Raw genomic sequence first — 19,907 nt, 5'->3', positions numbered from 1 at the left:
TTCCTATTGCAGATGGTCATGCAGTGGGATTCAGTGTGCACAGAATTTGATTAGCTCTGTGTGCACTGTGGAGACTAAAGTGAATGATCTACTAACAAAATTTTCCTTCCGTTTTTCTTCATATAAAGCTGACAAAATTAGGTTTCACCGTCAGATGACTGTGGGTTGGAGTTGGGTTTTGATTAATTAAGAAAGAGACAGAAAACTTGACATCTATATTGTCTAAACTGATCCGAGACACATTTAAACTGCAAGATGTTTCCCAATAAAGAGAAGATGGGATTCCTGGTTAAAAAAAGTGAAGAAACAGAGAGGATACAGCAGAGAGAGCGAACCAGACGAGCAGCATGGAGGGAGAAAGGCCAAGTATCAGACAGAGCATTCATTACCACCTGACTGACCTGCATATTGCGCTGTGTGAGAGTAATGGGAAAGGACACACTCATCGGCCAAAGCCCAGCAAGTAAGGTGCTTTTCACTCCCCCCTCTCTTTCCTTCCTCTTTAGCAATTCGTCAGTTTCTTACCCGGTTCAATTTCTATTTTCAGACAATGTACTGTGAGATCCCGGTGTTTTCAAAGACTCCATAATAGGGGACTGAACCATGGTAATGCCATGGCTAATGTAATGCATAATGGATCACCTGCTTCTGCAAAACAAAACTGCCCAGTTATTAAGTACTACTGTTCTTCTTTTTCTGTGTTAGGTACTTATGTTAGTGGCATACTTTGTCAAAATACCCAAAATATTCTGAGGTGGAATAACTATCTGTGTAGATATAGGCATGTTAGCAGCTTTTAAGGCTGTCCACAGGAAGGCTTTGAAGGAAATGTTAAATGCCTAAATGCTCTTAGTGGTAATTCTAACATGCTTATGCACAAAACAAGTGGAATGGTGATCATGTGTAGCATCTTAGTGTTAGCAGTGGGTAAAAAGCACAAAACAAGGTGGGAGTCTTGCAGGTGTTTAGTTATAAACCTGTTTTATTTATTTTTTGGTGTTTTAGATAGCAAAGTGTGGACTGACCAGCAATGCAGGAAACAGCAGGGGAATAACAAGCAGAGGAGGATTATCTAGCTGGGGGGCAAATCATGGACCTGTCTGTTTAGGGCATTTCATTCCACGTGGTGCCCTAGCCTCTCAGTGACTAGATCACAGATGAATCTAACATGATAGACAAAATGACAGCAGAAGATGGAAACTCTAGGGATCATGCAAATTATAAGAATTCATCATTAGGGGAAAACAGATATTTGCATTGAATTTCATGGTAATTCGTCCAGTACCTGTCGAGGCATTCTACTAGGTGACAAAAATGTCAAAATTCTCAAAGTGCAAAAGGAAAATTCAAGATTACCATGGTCAACAGTGTTCAGTATCTCACAATGCATATGTTATTATGGTTAAAAATAAGGGGGACAGTGTCAAGAGATGGAAAATGCCCTGCATGGTTCAACAATATTTAAGAGATAAAAACACTACATTCAATGCGTGGATGCACACGCATGTTTACAATTTCTTTGTTTCTTAATCCATAATTTGCATTTAAGAATTACATAAAGTTAAAAGAACAAACATCATTGCTGGGCTTGAAACAATCTGCCAACAGTGGCCAGTGTTTATCAGTTTGTTATAAGTGAACAGAGGCTTTCACTTTTGTTTCTACAAGCAGACAATGCACTCAGAAAAAACACTTTCTATATATTCCCGGGTTGTTAAAATTGACTTTTCAGTTTTTCATCCCTTTCAAGTGAAGGAATGTGAAAATATCTGTAGCTGTATATTGGAAATGCTCTTTCCTTTGGACTGCCTTAGTTTCTCTGCATAACAAGAAGTTACAAAATCAGTTCCTTGGTTTTCTGTTATTGTCAGCAAATTGAAAAATTGTACTTAAGCTAGATAGATATTTACATAAGTACTCCACTGAAGTAAGTTACTTTAAATAATTTAAATGTGACATTATGTTAAATTCACAATTTTTACGGTTCACAAATATCAGTACACATCTGTGCCACTGTGCTCCCCGTGTTCAAATCACAGACGTGAGTTTGAATGAGGTTAATCAAAAGCCTTGGCACTAAGTCTGCACAAAAGAACCAAAGTGAAGTTATATATAACTTTGGTTATCTCTCTCTCTAGTATGTTGGCATATATATATACACACACACACACTAAATATCAGTAGAAAATCTTTTACTCAGCTTGCACCGGTGCATCACGTTAGTAAATCTTGTCCCATAACTTTAAATGCTGAACTCAGGAGCTCAGAAAGACAACACAGTAAAAGTTCTTATATAGGTACTACCCACGGGCAGCAGCATCCACTTAGACCTCTTACCTGCGACTCTACTTGATCTGTAGTCTTTGTACATTCTACAGGTGTAGCGTCGTCAGGTGTGATCTCAGCTTCTCTGTTCTTGTAAGCGAATCTGTTTTGTAAAAGAAAACCAAGGGTAAGAAAGGTCTGGTCAGCAGCCATTTGTTCCGTTCACAAAACACCACCGAAGAGTTTTTTACACCACAACTCCGCAACCCGACTTATTCATTCTGTAGTCGTTCAAGGACACCAACCGGGAGGAGCTTTTAGGAGGGGTCTAAAATAAAAAGGGTTTTGTCTTGAATAGAAAGAGAAGACAAACAGAGGAGACTGTAATTCATCCGCTTCTCCAAAAGGCACGACCTCCCTGCTTTGTGGAGCAGAAGCTCATCCGAGCCATAGAGGGCCTCTGAGGCATGGGAGTGTCCCATTGACTGCACTATTAACACTCAAACTGAGAGGATCAGCATAGAGGAAATACAAAACGCTGCACAGAGAGTTCTGTAACGCATTTCATTCTACCAAGAGAGACCCCGAGGGTGCCGTGATGACCAGAGTAATTGGCTTTCTCCACTATGATAATCTGCATCAGTCATGCCATGCCAACACACTCTCAGGCCACTGAGAAGGTCACAGCGATCCCAAACCTCCCTCCACACTGCTGAGCATAGCATCTGAATTCTTATAGAAAGACATTTATACTGCATTCTTGGGATGTTACATTCAGGTCAAGGACTTTCAGTTACAAATTAAAGTTCACTTTCAAATGCATCACAGTACACAATACTCACAAGATAACACCAGTTCTGTGTAATTCTGCGATACACTTCAAGAGAAACACTTCATATGGAGTGTGTCTGTGTTTTATTACCATTATCTATTTTCCTCTACGGGTTTTTCACTCTTCGGTAAGCATTAGTTAAGTGCCATTAGCTAAAAGTCATGAAATATCGATTCTGGTTTAGAGTCCCTATGTGTTTTAATAAAAAGATATTGACATTTGGCACCAGTGTACTGATAATGGCACAGCAAAAGGAAGCAATACAGTACATTGCTTATCAATATTTTTTCCCCAACAACACTCTTTGTATCCCTGCCCTGAAGCACGCTTGGCTGTAGCGTCACTGGTATCATCATTTAAAAAATGAGCATGAAACTATAAGATTCAAAACTAGCACAGCTGGGACTGTCTTGCTTTTACAGCCAGAATCAAGTTTTCTTTCAAAAGACGGAAGTTTCTGGCAATTCCATGTTGGCTTCATTTGTCAGCTCTGGAGGCTGCTTCTTGCTTAATAGAGCTGTGCTACTGTGACAAGCCAAAATGTACTTACTTGTAACCCAATAGACTACAAATTACATGTAATAAAAAAATAACTCCAGACTTTCACATAGAGTGCACAACACGTAAAGAATAAGCTACCATCATATGAAACGTTGCAGCTTTGGTAGGATTTAATGCATCGTGTATGTTATTGTCTTCCATATGTCAGGCACAGATAAGATTGTTCTCGTTCACTAGTACAGTGGGATATTGGCACACATACAATGACATCTTTGCAAGCCACAATAAAAGTCTCTACAAACTGAATTAAATGTACAAACTGTGCCACACCAGCTAAGCTTGGTGTGTCAGCGTTAAGGTATACAACAATATCTGGAAATTATTCATGTTTAACAAATCCTCACCAAAGCAGTCACCCTGATTTGGTGAGATTTCGTTAAACAATGTAATAAACTTACAATTTAACTGAGGCGCCACATATCACCTTATTGGTTGCTCTGGTTTTTAGCTCATACACAGCAACAAAACTGTAAAGCTCCACTGCTACTATCAGCCTGCATTTGTTTTGAATACAGATAGCAGAACAGAAGTGTGATGAGTTCAAAGCTCTTTCCCAGTTGAATTTGTATTTTTCTGCGATAAAACAAAATTCACTCATCAGCATGAATAACTCTGTTGATCGCCTATTATCTCAAGATTCACTGGAGAAAACCTGGTAAATATGATAACGTTAGATAAATCCTGAGAGCACAGGATATAGTGAAGTTATGTTTATGAATGAGTGCACAATTGTTTCCTTTTCTTACAAGGTTTCAATATAGAAAATAATACAGAGTTAAAAAAATGCTGGGGGAATGAGGGAAAGAAAAACATAATAAAAGCATAATAATAAAATATGTTACGTGGGATCAGGAATAGTTAAAAAAAAAAGACTATAAAATAAACAAAAAAGAAGTACAATAAAAAGACAAAAGCCCATCTTTTGCATCAACATAATTGACTTAAATCCCTGCTTTACACATAATGCTTTATTACGACAATATCCAAATAAAGATTCAAAATAACTAACAAAGTACAAACGCCTGGCTTGCAATGAAATGTTACTTAATAAATGAATGTAAATTCAGGCTGTTAACCAGCAAAACAGGAAATATCACTGTGGAAAAATAAAAAATCATGCAACCTAATTCTGGTTCCTTTCATTTCCAAATGCAACCAAAAAGTTTTGCACATTAGAAGAAACCAAGTACACTGTCAGCCAAACTAAGAGATCAGATTATAAAAGAACGTCAGGCAAATGAAAAAAATTATTTCCAGCTACTGTAGCGTAGCTATTAATGCTTTCACCTTGTTTTCATCCAGGCCTTGAGAGCCTGTCTGAGTGTGCAATCTTGGAAAAATGTGTCCATGCAGACATCTACTGTAGCAGGAAAGAACCACAAAGGCATTTGTGATCTGTGTGTTGGCAGATTTTGTCTGCAAGATGCACACAAAGACTTTAGTCAAGTTTGAGGATGAGTTTGGTCAGAAGCTTTCTCTGCACTGCAGCTGATGTGATCACACTTAACATATTATTACACAGAAATGTAATTGTAAACACATCAGAGTGGCATTTGGACCTATAGGCGTGTAATATATACATACGATGAGAATCAGCAAAACCGCTGAAAATCTGAGCAAACCATTAACCACAATAACGGTAACCGCAAAGCAAAATCAAGGCCAAGGAGAAAATGCACAATGAGGATGGAAAATTGGGTTAGCTGCTTTGTCAGCATGAGAATAACATTACCCCAGACTTACGAAGAATAATGACAGCTATTTTAATTTGGCAAAATAAGGGATTTCCTAATGTGTGGAGTTCCAACAAAAAACTGTTTTTGAAGTCCTCTGTGGGGACCACAAACAAATGGCATTCATCATTCTTAAGGCACCCACTTTCCCCTATCATATTTGTTATTATCAGCATTCGTCATTTTCCACATACTTCATTCTATAGTACGCTGGCTTTAGATGCTATCTTGGGCAAATTTGTACGCTAATGATTATGAATGAAACACAGAAGCTAGGAGAAAGAAGTTTCACATTTGCAATATCTAACATTTTAAAAAAGATCCAGAAAGCTTGCAATATGCAAACCTTCGAATAAACAAAAACGGGAAAGAAAGTGTTCTAAACATGGTTTGATGCGAACGGCCTTGCTGAGACACTGGACATTTCTTTACAGCACAAAGGCAACATGAATTGTTTATGAAAAAGTGTAGGAAGCAGTGCAGCACAAGCTGGTGAGTGTTTTACAGCTTCAAAATGCTGTTAAATTTGCTGCCTCTGTGTTTAATTTTTACTCACAGTTAACCACAGGTAACTCCTTGACACATGTAAAGGCCACACACCTGTCTCTAGGAGGGATTAGAGAATCCCCTCAGTGAAAAACGAATAATCAGAGTCAACTGGCCCCCTATAGTGATGGAAAAGGAAGATACCCCATAATAGCCTCGATAGGTCTATTCATCTTTTTTCTGCACAACAGGGAAACAGCAGCCTGGAAATTCACAAACCAAATCGCCCTCTGAAACAATTCACAGCCTTCGATTAATCATACCAACTTCACAAGAACTGATTGGTACTTCGCAAGTAACTAAATCTTTTATTTCCTGTAGCTGTCCCTCAGCCTGTGTGCTTATCTCTGTAATAAAGTACCTCATCTGCCACAGAGGGGCAACAAAATAAAGGCTTGGATGATTTTACATTTGTCTGAAAATCATAGAAATATGTCCACAACACAGAATAACACAACCAAGCTACTAGATTTACTATGATGACATAAACACACACAGAAATAGGTTGAAAATGTGCAGCTATTCGCTTGTGTATAAGTTGTCTGGTGTAGTACTGATGTTTTGCACAGGAAATCAATTTTTCCTTTCTTTTGTCTTGGTATGCCTCATTGGGGGAAAACCCCCATCAATCATTCAATTATTGGACAGCTTTTCTTGCATTTCTCTCTTTTATGACAACCAGTGCTAGTTGTGTCTAGAAATAGCATTTTAACCTGCGATGCATTATCCACACCGTCACAATGTAAGGTAACGACATGCCCATTTAAGATAATGTGGGCAACCTGATGGTGCATATCAAATGGACTAAAATGCCATTAGAATAGGGTAGGCAACATATTTTGTTCCAAAGGGCCATACTGACTTACTACTACTAAAAGTAAGTGAACACTCACGTAATAGATAAATGAACAATTAATATTTTTTATAAAAATGTCCTAATGCTATGTCAACACTTCATTTAGCTTAGTCTTGCAACCTGATATGCCCCGGTCACTGAGGAAACACAATGCATTGGAATGAAGCAAAACAGCAATAATAAAATCAATGTAATTATTCATCTCGAGACATCTTCTGTCTGTGTACCTGTACGCATGTTCATTATATACTAGTAATTAAGACGGGCTATATTATGAATTATGATCTTTTTTTTTTTCTAAAAGCAAGAAAAATATGTCGCTAAGTTGTCTTAATTTAGTTGTGTAACTCGGAGGGACACAAGCAACAAGAAAAGTAAATTCAATAATTTATGTGTATGCTATGATGTAAATCTGAGGGTAAATTTTAATCACAGGCGTCTAAGTTATTTAATCTAACATGCTTAAAATATCAACGATAAAACCACAGCTAACTTATGATCATATGAGGAAGAACTTGGTGATGGTATGAAGGAAGAAGTCCTTTTAAACAGGAAAAGAACTTCAAAGGAACCAAGCTTAGGGAAGGGCAGCTATCTTTTCGATTGGTTGGTGGGCGAGGTGAAAGAGAAGGTAAAGTGGAACCCAGGGCCTTCTTCCTCTAAGGCAACAGTGTGCCACTGTGCTGCATCATCAAACAAATATAGTAAATAAAATCCAGTGTCTTCTAAGCCTGGAATCTTCAAGAGCAGCTGGTTTCTAGACCTCTGTGGTCTGGTAGGATTGCAAAAGTTCATTTAAGTAGGGCGGCTCTCAAAAAGGTTTTTCACTGGACCCTTACATTGACTGGACATTAGACAAAAGGTAATAATAATAATAATAATAATAATAATAATGGATTGCATTTATATAGCGCTTTTCTAGGCACCCAAAGCGCTTTACAATGCCACTATTCATTCACTCTCACATTCACACACTGGTGGAAGCAGCTACCGTTGTAGCCACAGCTGCCCTGGGGCAGACTGACAGAAGCGAGGCTGCCATATCGCGCCATCGGCCCCTCTGGCCAACACCAGTAGGCAAGTAGGGTAAAGTGTCTTGCCCAGGGACACAACAACCAGGACAGAGAGCCCAGGGATCGAACCGGCGACCTTCCGGTTACAGATGCGATTCCCAACCCCCTGAGCCAAGTCTCCAAGCAGATGTAGCCTGTGGCAGGATAAATAAAGGTTGGTTCAAGGTCATCTGATACAGGTCTAATTACAAGACTGATTAAAAAGTAAAGTTTTAAGTCTTATCTTAAAAGTAGAGATGATGAACCCAAACTTGGAGGTAGTTCAACACCAGAGGAGTCTGATATCTAAAGTCTCTGCCTCACTCTGAACTAGCACAAGTAAGCCTGAAGAAACCACAAAGCAGAGAACTACCAGGGAACTGGAGCACGTGTGGAAGGTAAAGTCCAAAGTGTTCGCAGTGGTAGGAGTTGTAACTCAGAAACTAGAAGAGTGTCCAGAATACACAGGAATTAAACACCAGTCAGTCCACACACAGGCTTGGTAGAAGAAAAGCTTTTCTAATTATACTATTAGGTAAGTAAATTCAGTCTGCAACAAATTTTCAGTGGTTTAAAGCAGCGGTCCCCAACCCCCGGGCCTCGGACCGGTACCGGTCCGTGAGTCGTTTGGTACCAGGCCGCCAGAGTTGAGGCTCAGGTGTGAAATGTATAGTTTTCAGGGGTTTTATCGCTTTTATTGTTTACTCGGTTTTCGTGGTCTTTTCACGTGTGTTATGAATAAATCTTCTTTTTTCGGTACCAGTACTAGTTTTATTTTGTTGTATTTATCCGCGACACCTTAAAGGCCGGTCCGTGAAAATATTGTCGGGCATAAACTGGTCCGTGGCGCAAAAAAGGTTGGAGACCGCTGGTCTAAAGTGCCAGGTAATGTGTCCTTGGGCCGGACAAAACTACGTTTAAATGCAATTCGGTACCGTGCACCACAACCACCCACTATCACCTCAATAAAATAATAACACCAACAACTGAAAATGCTTCATAAACTCAAACCTATAGCAGAGCTGTTTGATGGTATTTGCATTGTCTTACACGGTAAGTAGTTAATGAAGCAGCCTGTGAGTTTATGCAAAGACATATGCGGTTTTCTAATAGTCAACAGTAGATTCTTACTCAGTATCATGGTTTACACAGCTGATTTACAGTAATGACGAGGAAAATCTCGGCAGCTATCAAATGTGACTGCTGGGTTTTGGGACAGAAAGCAATTCACTGCATAAAAGAACTGCCGTGTGTAGTGATGTGGCTGTTCCAGTCATCCTTTCTACAGTCGCAGTGTGCATACTCTAAAATCAATCTTATTCATATTTTTAACTACATAAAATGACAATAGCATTTTATACTAAAGAATACAGCCACAAGTGTTCCCACGCTGTTGCAAACAATCATGTAGTACGCAGTATTTGTTTGTTAATGAGCCCCTGCTGGCATGCTGAAGAGATGACAGTCTGTCAAATCTTCCTACACACAGGGAAACAACATGTTGAAGAGATGGCACCACCGCTGTGCAGCAATATGTGAGTAAAAACAGCTAAACATACATTTTAAAAATGGATACCCTGAAACATTATGGCACTCATCTGTGCCCTGTGGTTGCACTTCTTGAAGATATGACTGTACATTTCGTTTGTCATAAATGTTTAATGATAATGGAGAAGCACCAGGTATGCACTGCAGCCATCTTTATACACTTTCTAACATGTAATGGGATTTAAATAAAAAAAAAAAGAAGTTTAAAAATGATTTAAAATACTTAAGAAGTGCAAGACAACCAGAGGGAGGAGAAAGGGAGGAAAGAGCAAAATCAGGGTAACAAGACGACTGAGAGGACGTCCACTGTTCTCCACAATACAACGATCGAAGAGGAAAAACTGGCTAGAGGTGGGGTGGGCCTTTTGTCATTCAGACAGGGCTTAGGATGAAATCTTTGAAAGGGAGCAGGAAAAAAATTGCACAATGTTAACAGACATAGCCAGAGGACGAACACAATGTGATTTTTCTGTTTCCCTGTAAGCGTTTCTTGTCTCTGCGTACTCCAGCATCTTGTTCTTTGCATCTCTGTTTGTTTATGGAATAGTTTACTTAACCACGGTTGGTTTATGAGCAGGCATGATGCAGAATGCAGCTCCAACAAGACTCAATAGATATTTTTCATGGATTAATTTGGCAATTGTTTTCTCCAATTGCAATAAAACATTTTAGTTAATTAATAAATTTTTTCATAACTTTTTATCACTATATTCAGTCATGAACGACTGAATTTTCAGCTCAGTCATATGTTAAATGCGCCCACAGTAGACAAATATATAAGTGTAGAAAGAGGAGTAAAGAAACTAATGACACTTTCTCATAATTTGTCAACAAAGCTCTGGTCTCTGTGCCACAAAACTCCGTTAACTGACAGCTGTGCCGGTTGTTATGGGAAACAACCTCACTGACTGAACCGTTTCACTAAAGGCAGTCTTGGGAGAGGCTTTCTCTCCATAATTTACGAGTGGGCTGGGAGCCAGCGAGCGTTATTTAACAACCACAGACACGTGCTGTCTTTGCATTCACGGCCAATGAGGAGGTTGGGGAAATCATTTTCTTCCAGAAATGGTGAGCCCAGGATATAATTTATTAGTGCCAAAAAAAGCACCAATTTATTTAAAAAGGGGAAAAATAATCAACTGGAGAGGTAGAGACAACTGTTTAGGTGGCTAAATTATTACTTTGTGGATTAGTTTCTCTTTTACAACCAACTCTGAATGATATCTCAAGTGTGTGCCATTAGTTTTATCATGGTAATTAAGGTATGACAAAAGGGAATTTTGTTAACAAAATTAAGTGTAAATGACTGAACACCAGACGTTGAAATAAAGACGAGCAATGCTGTGTTGTTTCTAAGGTCTTTGTAATTACCGTTAGTCTCCATTCTGTAGACGTGACGCTTTTATTGTTAAAAAAAGATCCTTACAACTATTTTTCAACTGGTGATTTATTCAACAGAGTTTGACTGCAGTTCACGCAATTGGTTACAAAAACACACAGTTTAAAAGGCACAGTCAGTCATTTTTTAATGTTATTGAATAGGGAAAAGAAGTTGCACTCATATAAATAAATATTTATTACTATAAATTTTCAACAAACTGATGCAGTTTCATAAAGTTAAATATAATACATTATGACTACATTTTAAGTCCAGCAGCAAAAAGAGAGCATACCAACAGAAAGGTTTAAGGTTTCTTAATAACTAGTCTATTGTATTGCGGTCAGAGATGAGCTGACTCTTGTTTCAGACCCCTTTACAAGTACAGGTTCCTCCAGAGTAAATAGACGTGGACCTCTCACTCAGCATAACGACTGCATGCTGAGGTGAACAGCAGACTGACAGCCTACACTCACTACAGATGAGTGCCAGCCACATTTTTGATGTGACACAGAAGTAAAAGCACAAAATACAACGAAATATTTAACTGACACAAACCCATTTTTTAAATTCTAGATTAAAAAAAAAACACTGGCAAGTCATAGCCGATAAAGTGCACAGTCCAAATGTAATGTCTGAACCAAAATGGGTTTGTTCAACAGCGCCATAGCTGGACTGGCCCGGTGGGCCGATGATTTTTTTTAAAACATTTATTTATTTGTATAACAGTATAAACAATGAGAGATGGTGGATTGGCCAGATGCTGGCAGATGTGTAAAAATAATTCAGTTGTTTGGTGGTGGCTATGGCGGAGCTGCCACAAGAGGCCAGGTGGATGAGGGAAAGGTGAGGCAGGAGCAGAGGCCCGAGGCGGCCGCCGGTCCGAGTGTCAGGTGAACTGAACTTCAGGTAAGAAGTCATGACCTGCAGTCTGTCTGGGTCAGATATAAAGGTGGAGTTTATTTTCGTTGTGCTGACTTTTTACCGTCAGTCGCAATAACTCGTACTGCGTGCTAGCTAGCATGACGTGGTTTCTATACAGCTGGGTGGTGCTATGTTACTGATAGTGAACTTTATTTTATTCATAAGGTTAGTTAGTAGCTGCCAACCGTCCCCTAAAAAACGGAATCGTCTCGTATTCAGAGAAAATATCACGCGTTTCGTATTGAGCTGAAAAGGAACACAGTTTGTCCCGGACTTCAGCTACAATGAAAAAGACACAAAGCTGGAGTTTTTCTCTGTCTTTACGCTGCAGCTGCCTCTTCTTCTCTCATTCAATCCTGAAACTGATCAATGATCAGCTGATTGTCTCTCTTGTTTGTTTATCACTTTGTGCCAGAAAGAGGAAACCAGCGGATGTCGTGCTAAACAACAGCAGCACGTTTAAGCTTGATCAGCTGTTGTTAGAATGTATTTCATATTAATTTCTAGTATCAGCTGATGTTTGCTGGAGCCACAGCTGTAAAGCTGCTGGTCATGATGTCGGTTTGGATATGTGGTGAGAGGGAAACATGAAGATGAAACCAGGAGATGTCCTTACTGAACCATCAGAGCTGAACAGGTGATGGAGAAACAGGTTTACCTTTTAGGTGACATGAATGAGTTGAAGGGAAGTTATGAACTGTTTCTGAGAGACAAATAACACCAGGATCCTTTTCTAAGCAGCTGACAGCTGGTAACTGTGCAGGGGCGGGTCTAGCAAAGTGTTGACAGGGGGGCAGGTAGGGCATTAACAGGGAGAGGGGGGCACAAAGAAATACTTTTCTTTCTTATTCTCATTTAAAAAGTCTAATTATCTGAATCTTACAACCAAAGTTTTTATCTGATGTACAACGTATAGAAATCATACATATACCAACAAGACAGTGTACACCACTGTCCCAACAGCGTTTGTTTTCATTCAAAGGCTTTATGATTTTTCCTATAATACCTGGGGGGCCGGTCTCTAGTCACAATGCCCGGGCCGATTTTTTGTCCCAGTCCAGCCCTGAACAGCGCCCATGAACTTTAATAGGGAAAGGAGGGGGAAAGGGTAATCTAGAGGTGATTTTTCCACACTGTACCTTTAACTGAAAAACCTATGTAGCAGGATACTGGTGGAAAAGAGCAGAGGTTTTGATTCAACCAGCTCCAAGTAAATACCAGACAAAAAAGCAGACTTGCATTTAAAAGGCTAGATGGTGCTCAGCTCTCCTTGTCACAAGCACTTAAATCAAGAAAGAAAGGCAGAAGCTAAAGCATGTGTAACCAGGGGAAAGGATGAGACCGGCAAAAACAGCAACATCAGGGATGTATCCTTATGTCTTTAACTCATCATCTGAATGCCTCTGTTAAAGACCTCACAGGCATTATATAATAACCTCATATCATTTGGAAAAATGCTTGTGAATGGTCAACAGCATCTGCTGAGAATGAAATTGTCAACAGAAATCTCTTCCTACAACAGCAAATTGGTTATCTAAAAGACTTTAAAACTAGAAAACGTTTGACAAACTCATCCAATAAACTGGAAATTCTTTGCGGCGGGAATGCCAATGACTTATTACCCTGAGGAGGATGCTGTTTGATATTACATTCTGTTAGCTCTCATATATTAATTGACATTAAAGTGTTATAAGAGGAAAGACCGACATAATAATCCACCTCCTGCATTACTTTTCATGCAGTGAAAGCTCCGTGTGCATTGTGTAACTTTAACCAATGCACTTTGACTGGGTTTATACCTGCTCCCTTTCTTCACAGAGGAAGTCTGAATTAAAATAAAGAATATATGAAAAACATTCATCTTTGTTGATGCAGTTTATACTGCAAGGATTCCACAATTAGCAAAGATCCAAATTTGGTTCCCACTTGTAGCATTAAAACAATACTATCAGTTATGAGAGGCATCCTCATTCAGCTAGTCCACTGTGTTCTCTAACCAGACCACAGCCTTTGGCTAAAAAGCTGGGTCTGTTCTGCTCCAAAATGCAGGCGCTTTTCCAACAGCTAATTACTTTGTCTCAACCCCAAAGCTGTCTCTGATAAGAGTTATGAGCTGCTTAGAACTAAAGGAAAACTGAGCAGCATACTGGCACATTAAGTGAAGAGATAGGATGAAGAGAGCTGCACGGCATGCCACTGGGACTATGGGTTACAATAATTAAGTATTTACATTTCGATTTATTTAAAATGAATCATTTACTTTTTTTAAAATTACCCTTAAAATGAGAAACAGCACTTATGACATGCAAATGTAATCCACATCTTAAGAAGTAAAGACAGACAAGTCATTCCAGCCGTCGCTGCCAGTTAATCTATCAAACAAATCGCTCATGCTCAACTCTGACATTTTTTAACATAATCTATAAAAAGATGGCTGCATATGAACTCGAGCAGAATCTGTAGGCAAGGAAAAAGATCTCTAGTCTGCTTGAAGTCCAGATAATATTAACCAATAATGTATGAGCAAGCTCTGGCTTTGTGCATTGAAAACACTCTATGTTGGAAGCAAAAGAGGGATTACATTTTAGAAATAACCTGTGAACCATCAGTTAGAATCAGACTCCAGTATACAAAGCATATAAGAATAACTTTATACATAGTATACTTATAATTACAGGCTATTCTGTGGTTTTGTGCCTTTTCTCCACATTAAAAGCCTCAACCAGGGTGGCCTTGTTTAACTCAGAGATTGTTTTTGTCATTAATTATATTTACTAGTACATTTTCATGCTACAGTATTATTTAGGCTGTTTGTGGTTATTGCAAAAATGTAAGTTTACACACTTAATCACAATGGTAATGTTTATAAGTAAAGTAAAAGTGGGTCATTTTAGCCCACTGTTGAGTGGCTGGTAGGCAACGATTGTAATAAGATTTTACTGTTGTAAAACAGTTACAGGATGCTTTCATATAGTGGTTTAGGTCCATTAGCTCATTCCCAGGTGGTTACTATATCTGATAAGAACCTTTAGGGTGCCAAGTCTTTGGGGAGTTTGTGGTCAGGGAAACAAGCAACAGTCAGACAAGGAGTTTGTGTATTATATTAAGATTCAAGATTACCTACCATCAATGAGTAAGAACTTTCAATAGCAGTGATCTCGGCGCCAACTACAGTAATTCTGCTTTTGTCATCAGTCAGAGCCTTATAGGAGATTTTCCTCTGCATTCATTTAAACTTAATGCGTAAGCATAATATACTCTTATTTGATGATAACATATTTTGTTGACAATTATATTCAGGGCCAACATACTGCAACTTCCCACAGATTTATTTATATAACCTAGAAAGGTAAAAACACTGCTTCTCCTAACTTGCAGTGCAAATTCCAGCTTTTGATTCTGTTATTTCATTGCATATATGTTTGATAGTTTTATGTCCTTCTTTCTATACTGAAATCCACCAAGTGAACTCCAGTGCCATTAAACTGAGATCACCAAACAAAATGAGTGTTGATCCATGTAACCGTTCATGCAGTCTGGCACTCTGGACATATGAAGACTCAAAATTCAGACACATTGGTTCGCTCATTATTTTTTCCAAGTTCAAATCTGGTGTATTACCATGAAATGCAAGCTGACCTTGGATAATTCATTCAGGGATTTGGGTTGTTATAAATGTAGCCTCCAACAGCTAGCCTCAAGCAGAGATAAGAAACGGGCTGTGCAGGTCTGGTAAGCACATTTCTTTTTAACTCCACACCCAGAGTTTCTTTTTTTTTTCTTTTTCTTATTTTCAGCCTGTAGACATAACCGACACTGCCTCAAGTGACATGACTTGAGGAAGCTTATCAGATTTTACGCAGCTCCCTATAGTGTTAAAGAAGACACTGTTACGTTTTTCACATGCACAGCAGAACTCCTGCTTACAGGCTTTTCTGATCTCTGATGGAATCAAATATTTTCCAACCTGCTTGAACGGGAAAATCAAGCTTGCAATCCTCTCTATCTTCTAAAGAGTCCAGGCAATAAAATGCAACATCGATGCAATCAAACCTGCAACGCTAAATGAAACAGAAAGCTTACCTTCTGCTGCTCGATTATAGTCGGTGACTATGTGTGTCTCCACTGGTTCATCTCTTTTTTTGGACTGTTTTAATATGCAACGTCTGTTTCTACCACCTTTAAGGCTGAAGTCTTAAATTCACTTGTGAAAGAATACACAGCAAACACAATCGCTTAGCTCATCACCCACAGTTATGCTCTTGCCCTGATTGTTTTCTACCATGGTAGACTAAACAGAAAACACTCTATTGTCTCTCCTGATGCTCGTGTTCCTTATTCCCAGCATGATGCCAGATCAAGGCTGTCTTGGCTGTCATTGTGTAATTATAATAATAATAAAACATATGATGCCGCTACATGATTCAAGCTCATAATGAGGGCAACTAAATTTCCCTGCTACCTGTTTGCTCAAACACTGAGCATATTGACACTCAGAAGACTGCTCATCTCCTTCTGGCCCAATTGACTGATGGATTTCCAAACTCTGCATCAGCCAAAGCTATTAAGTGGTCTGCTGGAGCGAAATGACTTTACTGTTCCCAGAGTGCAACATCAGGATCAGCAATTCCTGCCTGCTATTGTCTAGGGCCAATGTGACAGGGTTAATTTCTTGCCAGACAAGCACAAACATTTATGCTGACACGTGCAATAAATAACAATAACGGCAAAAAAAAAAAAAAAAAGGAACGAGCTTTATTTTCTATTTTTGCTTTTAGCAAAGATTTGGGGAGAGTATAGAGATCCATGCCAAAAGATTTCCACTGAACGAAAGCAAGCTAATAATTTCTCTCCCTTTTATTTTTTTTACAATAAGCCACTGACCGCAGAATAGGCATAATATAATTAAAACGTTAACAATAGCTGCTGGTAACAGATCACCCTTTTTCCAGAATGTCATATAAGGTTTGCATTACGAAAAAAGTTTGTGGCCAGTGGAAAAAAAAAAAGGTTTGCAGGACACCTTAAACGTGTTTTTTATATAATATAATTATATTAACATGTCTACATCTTTTCACAAGAACTATAAGACTACAAAATGAAAAAACAATTCTGTAATTAATGAAGGATGGCATGATCATTATCACTCTACTCCAACTTTAAGTTTTGCTGCCACCATATTAAAAAAAAGAGAGCATATATTTGTCTGAAGGACATTTGGTATTTTCTTTTTTATTGTTGCTTGATGTAGAATTTTACTGCTCAACAGTTCATTGCCTTACTTTAAAAATCAAAAGCCAAAAAGAGCACGTGACTAGTCTGGACTAGACAGGTGAAGACCAAGAAACTCACTCACAGAGATATGTAGGGGGAAAATAAAATCTTTATTACTTTCTAAATTTCTAAAACCTGTGTCTATTAGTTTTGGATATTTCTACAGAAACGGTGCATTCACAGAAATGCAAGTTATCATGTACATTAATGCACCATTATACACCATAATAGATTCTGGCTTTGAGTCCAACTTCTCTTTTTATCTGCATCAAATATGAAATTACTAAAGACAGGTTTCCAGTTTAACTCAATCCATTGTGAAAAATGTGGGCTCAAAGAAAGTCAGTCACTTTATATTCATAATGCATATGGTTCTCTCTTTGTATAGTAGTGCTTTAACTTACATTTGTGGATACAGCAACACACTGTGTTCACTGACAACGGCTTTCAAAAGCATTCCTGAGCCCGTGCAGTGATTTTCACTACAGAACGGTGTCTGTTTTAAATATAGTGCCGCCTGAGGGTTTGAAGATCACGGCCATTCAATATTGGTTTTCTGCCTTGTCTTCTTGTGTAACGTGATTTCTCCAGATTTTCTGAATTTTTGAAGAAATGTGCTATAGATGATGAAATCCCTAAATTCAAAGCAATTTTACATTGAAAATGTTCATCTTAAATTGCAGTCGTTAACAGACAGGCGAGGCTTGCGAATCCCTTTCCATCTTTCCTTCTGAAAGAATCGAGCACGCTAGGATGCTCATCCTATGTCCAATCATGTTACCGTCCTTCGGCCAATTTACTTTATGCAACACAATATTTTCAGTCTTTTCTAACCCTATTATCATTTTACGCCTGTATGTCACCACAATAGATTTAAAATGAAAGATTCAAGACGAAAATGAATTTGATTCAGTGACGTCAACAAAAATAATAAATAAAGCTTTGTGGAATTATATCCATTTTTGTACACAGATGCATATTTTCAGGGGCTTATATGTAATTGGAGACTGAGTCAGAAGCTGTTCCACTGAAAGGTGTGCACTATTTATTCATTGTTTGTTTGTTTTGTTTTTTCAACAGCTTAGAGAGTTTTTTCCCCTTACCCAAGGAGAAGCATTTGCATTTGGAAGCAGTTTCTGTGTCGAGCAGGCCATATTTAGGCTGCATTAACAAATCAAATTCCCAAAATAATAAGCTTGCAAATCAAGAGTATGGTAGATTGTGACCAAAAACCCATGAAATGGCTCAAACATACATGAAAGGCATTGGTGGTAACTGCAGGAAGCTTTCAATGATAAAGGGAAACCTTCACAGCATGCAGCAAAGTGGAGAACAGCTTTCAAATCTTCAATAAAGGAAGACGAGATAAAAACGCAGAAGATTCACCACAAAGTGCAAACATTCAACAGAAAGGCCAAATTAAACCTTGCCTAATAAACAAATAAACAAAAACACAACACAACAACAATACTGAACATTCTTTGACAGCTTTAAAACATGGCGCAGGTATTGTGGCGCATTGGGTTGTTTCCTGGTTTCCACAGGGTCACTCATTCAGACTTTCAACTTAATTTCTGGTCCCCAGTCCAGCATTTAGACAATAGAAATTGAAATCTGTAAATAAGACGATGCAGAATACACTGCATACTGTTAGACATGACCCAGTGATATCGCCACCAAAATAGTATCACCTGTAGGTGACGTGCTTCCATACTTCCATTCATTTTGTAATACAGAGAGTTTAATCACTGTATTCATCGTCTTCACTACGCGGTAGTAGAGAGCCAAAGAGAACAGTGTCTTTGGCTCTGTTAGATGTGGGTTGCTGAACAAAAGTAAACTGAAGAGTTAATGATTTCTTATTGTAAAAAACAAAGCAACATTCAAACGTTTAAAACTAAATCAGGTGACTATTACGAAGAAAGATTCTTCATTATATGTCAGTAGTGTCACAGTAATTGTATACTTCACATCTAGTTATTATGTGGACCTTTTTGGCCTAGTCGCCTGGGAGAGCAAGTCTAACTTAGCAATATCCACAATGTTAATTTAGCTAAAACTGACAATGAGAAACTTTAGTTTTGTGTAATGAAAACCTTGAGCTTTAATACTGAATACTAATTCAGAGGCTGAAAGTATAACATCTAAGTGGAGCAAACTGTCAAGGGTTATTAGTCATACATCTTGTTTTCTTTTCTCTATTGTAGTGAGTGGGGTCTAGCTGCAGCGCTTCTTTGTCTGGAGGCCTTATCTGGCTGTGAAGCACCAAGCTCTGTGCTGCTGCCTCTATTGGCATGGCAGTGGAGGCGAGGCCTGCCATCCCAGATAAACCTCCCTCTGTTCTCCCAGCAGCCTTCGTGTTTGCTGCAGGTGTCAGAGAAAATGTTCCCATAGCTATTAGACTTTAGCGCTGCTGGTGACATGTTGGCACTTCTGATGGGACTGAAAATGGGTGAAAGTGTTGACAGAGGAGATGGAAACGGGCCACACACAGAGGCAAAAGTTAGACTGGGATGGCTACCTATTAGAATTGAGTTAAAATGGGAAATAAGTGATAATTAGTATTAGAATTGCATTTCACCTCATAAAAGCATGTCTCACATAATAAGAAAAGTCCACAAAAGTTTACAAAACTCCAAATATGATTCAAACTGGAGAAATTCATCTAATGATTTCTGTATACCATAAAGGAAAAAGAAACTGAGGCAGACAGGTTGTACTAACCACACAGTAACGACGGTTGTTGTTGCTGCTGCTGCTCCAAAACTGTCACCAAGGGAAAACCTTGTTATGCTCAATATTCAGGTGCCATACTGTTTCCAGATGGCAAGCACTGGGTGCAAGGAAATATAATTGAATCCTCTCAAACTGTTTCTTTGAACAATTTCCCAAACACTAGATACAGGTACAGTAGCCTCACAAACTTTCTTTTCAGTTT

At 38.7% G+C, this 19,907-nt stretch overlaps 1 protein-coding gene across 8 annotated transcripts in view; it reads right to left on the bottom strand.

Annotated features, from left to right (window-relative positions):
* Window positions 1-19,907, bottom strand: part of enox2 (ecto-NOX disulfide-thiol exchanger 2) — a 192,161-nt gene that overhangs the window by 135,054 nt on the left and 37,200 nt on the right. For 2 of the 8 annotated variants that reach the window (XM_086300875.1, XM_086300868.1), the window contains one exon: window positions 2,338-2,428. The exons of 5 other annotated variants lie outside the window; for them this stretch is intronic. In XM_086300875.1, the coding sequence (XP_086157001.1) occupies window positions 2,338-2,371 (34 nt within the window). In that variant the 5' untranslated portion in view covers window positions 2,372-2,428. Of the gene's footprint in view, window positions 1-1,025; window positions 1,164-2,337; window positions 2,429-19,907 lie in introns of all 8 variants that reach the window. One more of the 8 variants, XM_086300908.1, reaches the window with a different exon arrangement.

The sequence above is a fragment of the Aulonocara sp. 'chitande type north' Nkhata Bay genome, linkage group LG2 (genome assembly GCF_057382095.1).
Source record: "Aulonocara sp. 'chitande type north' Nkhata Bay isolate Kocher_YH1m ecotype deep benthic linkage group LG2, A_spYH_male_GT1.1, whole genome shotgun sequence".
In the NCBI taxonomy this organism is placed as follows: domain Eukaryota; kingdom Metazoa; phylum Chordata; class Actinopteri; order Cichliformes; family Cichlidae; genus Aulonocara; species Aulonocara sp. 'chitande type north' Nkhata Bay.
This window is presented reverse-complemented; position numbering and strand designations above follow the sequence as displayed.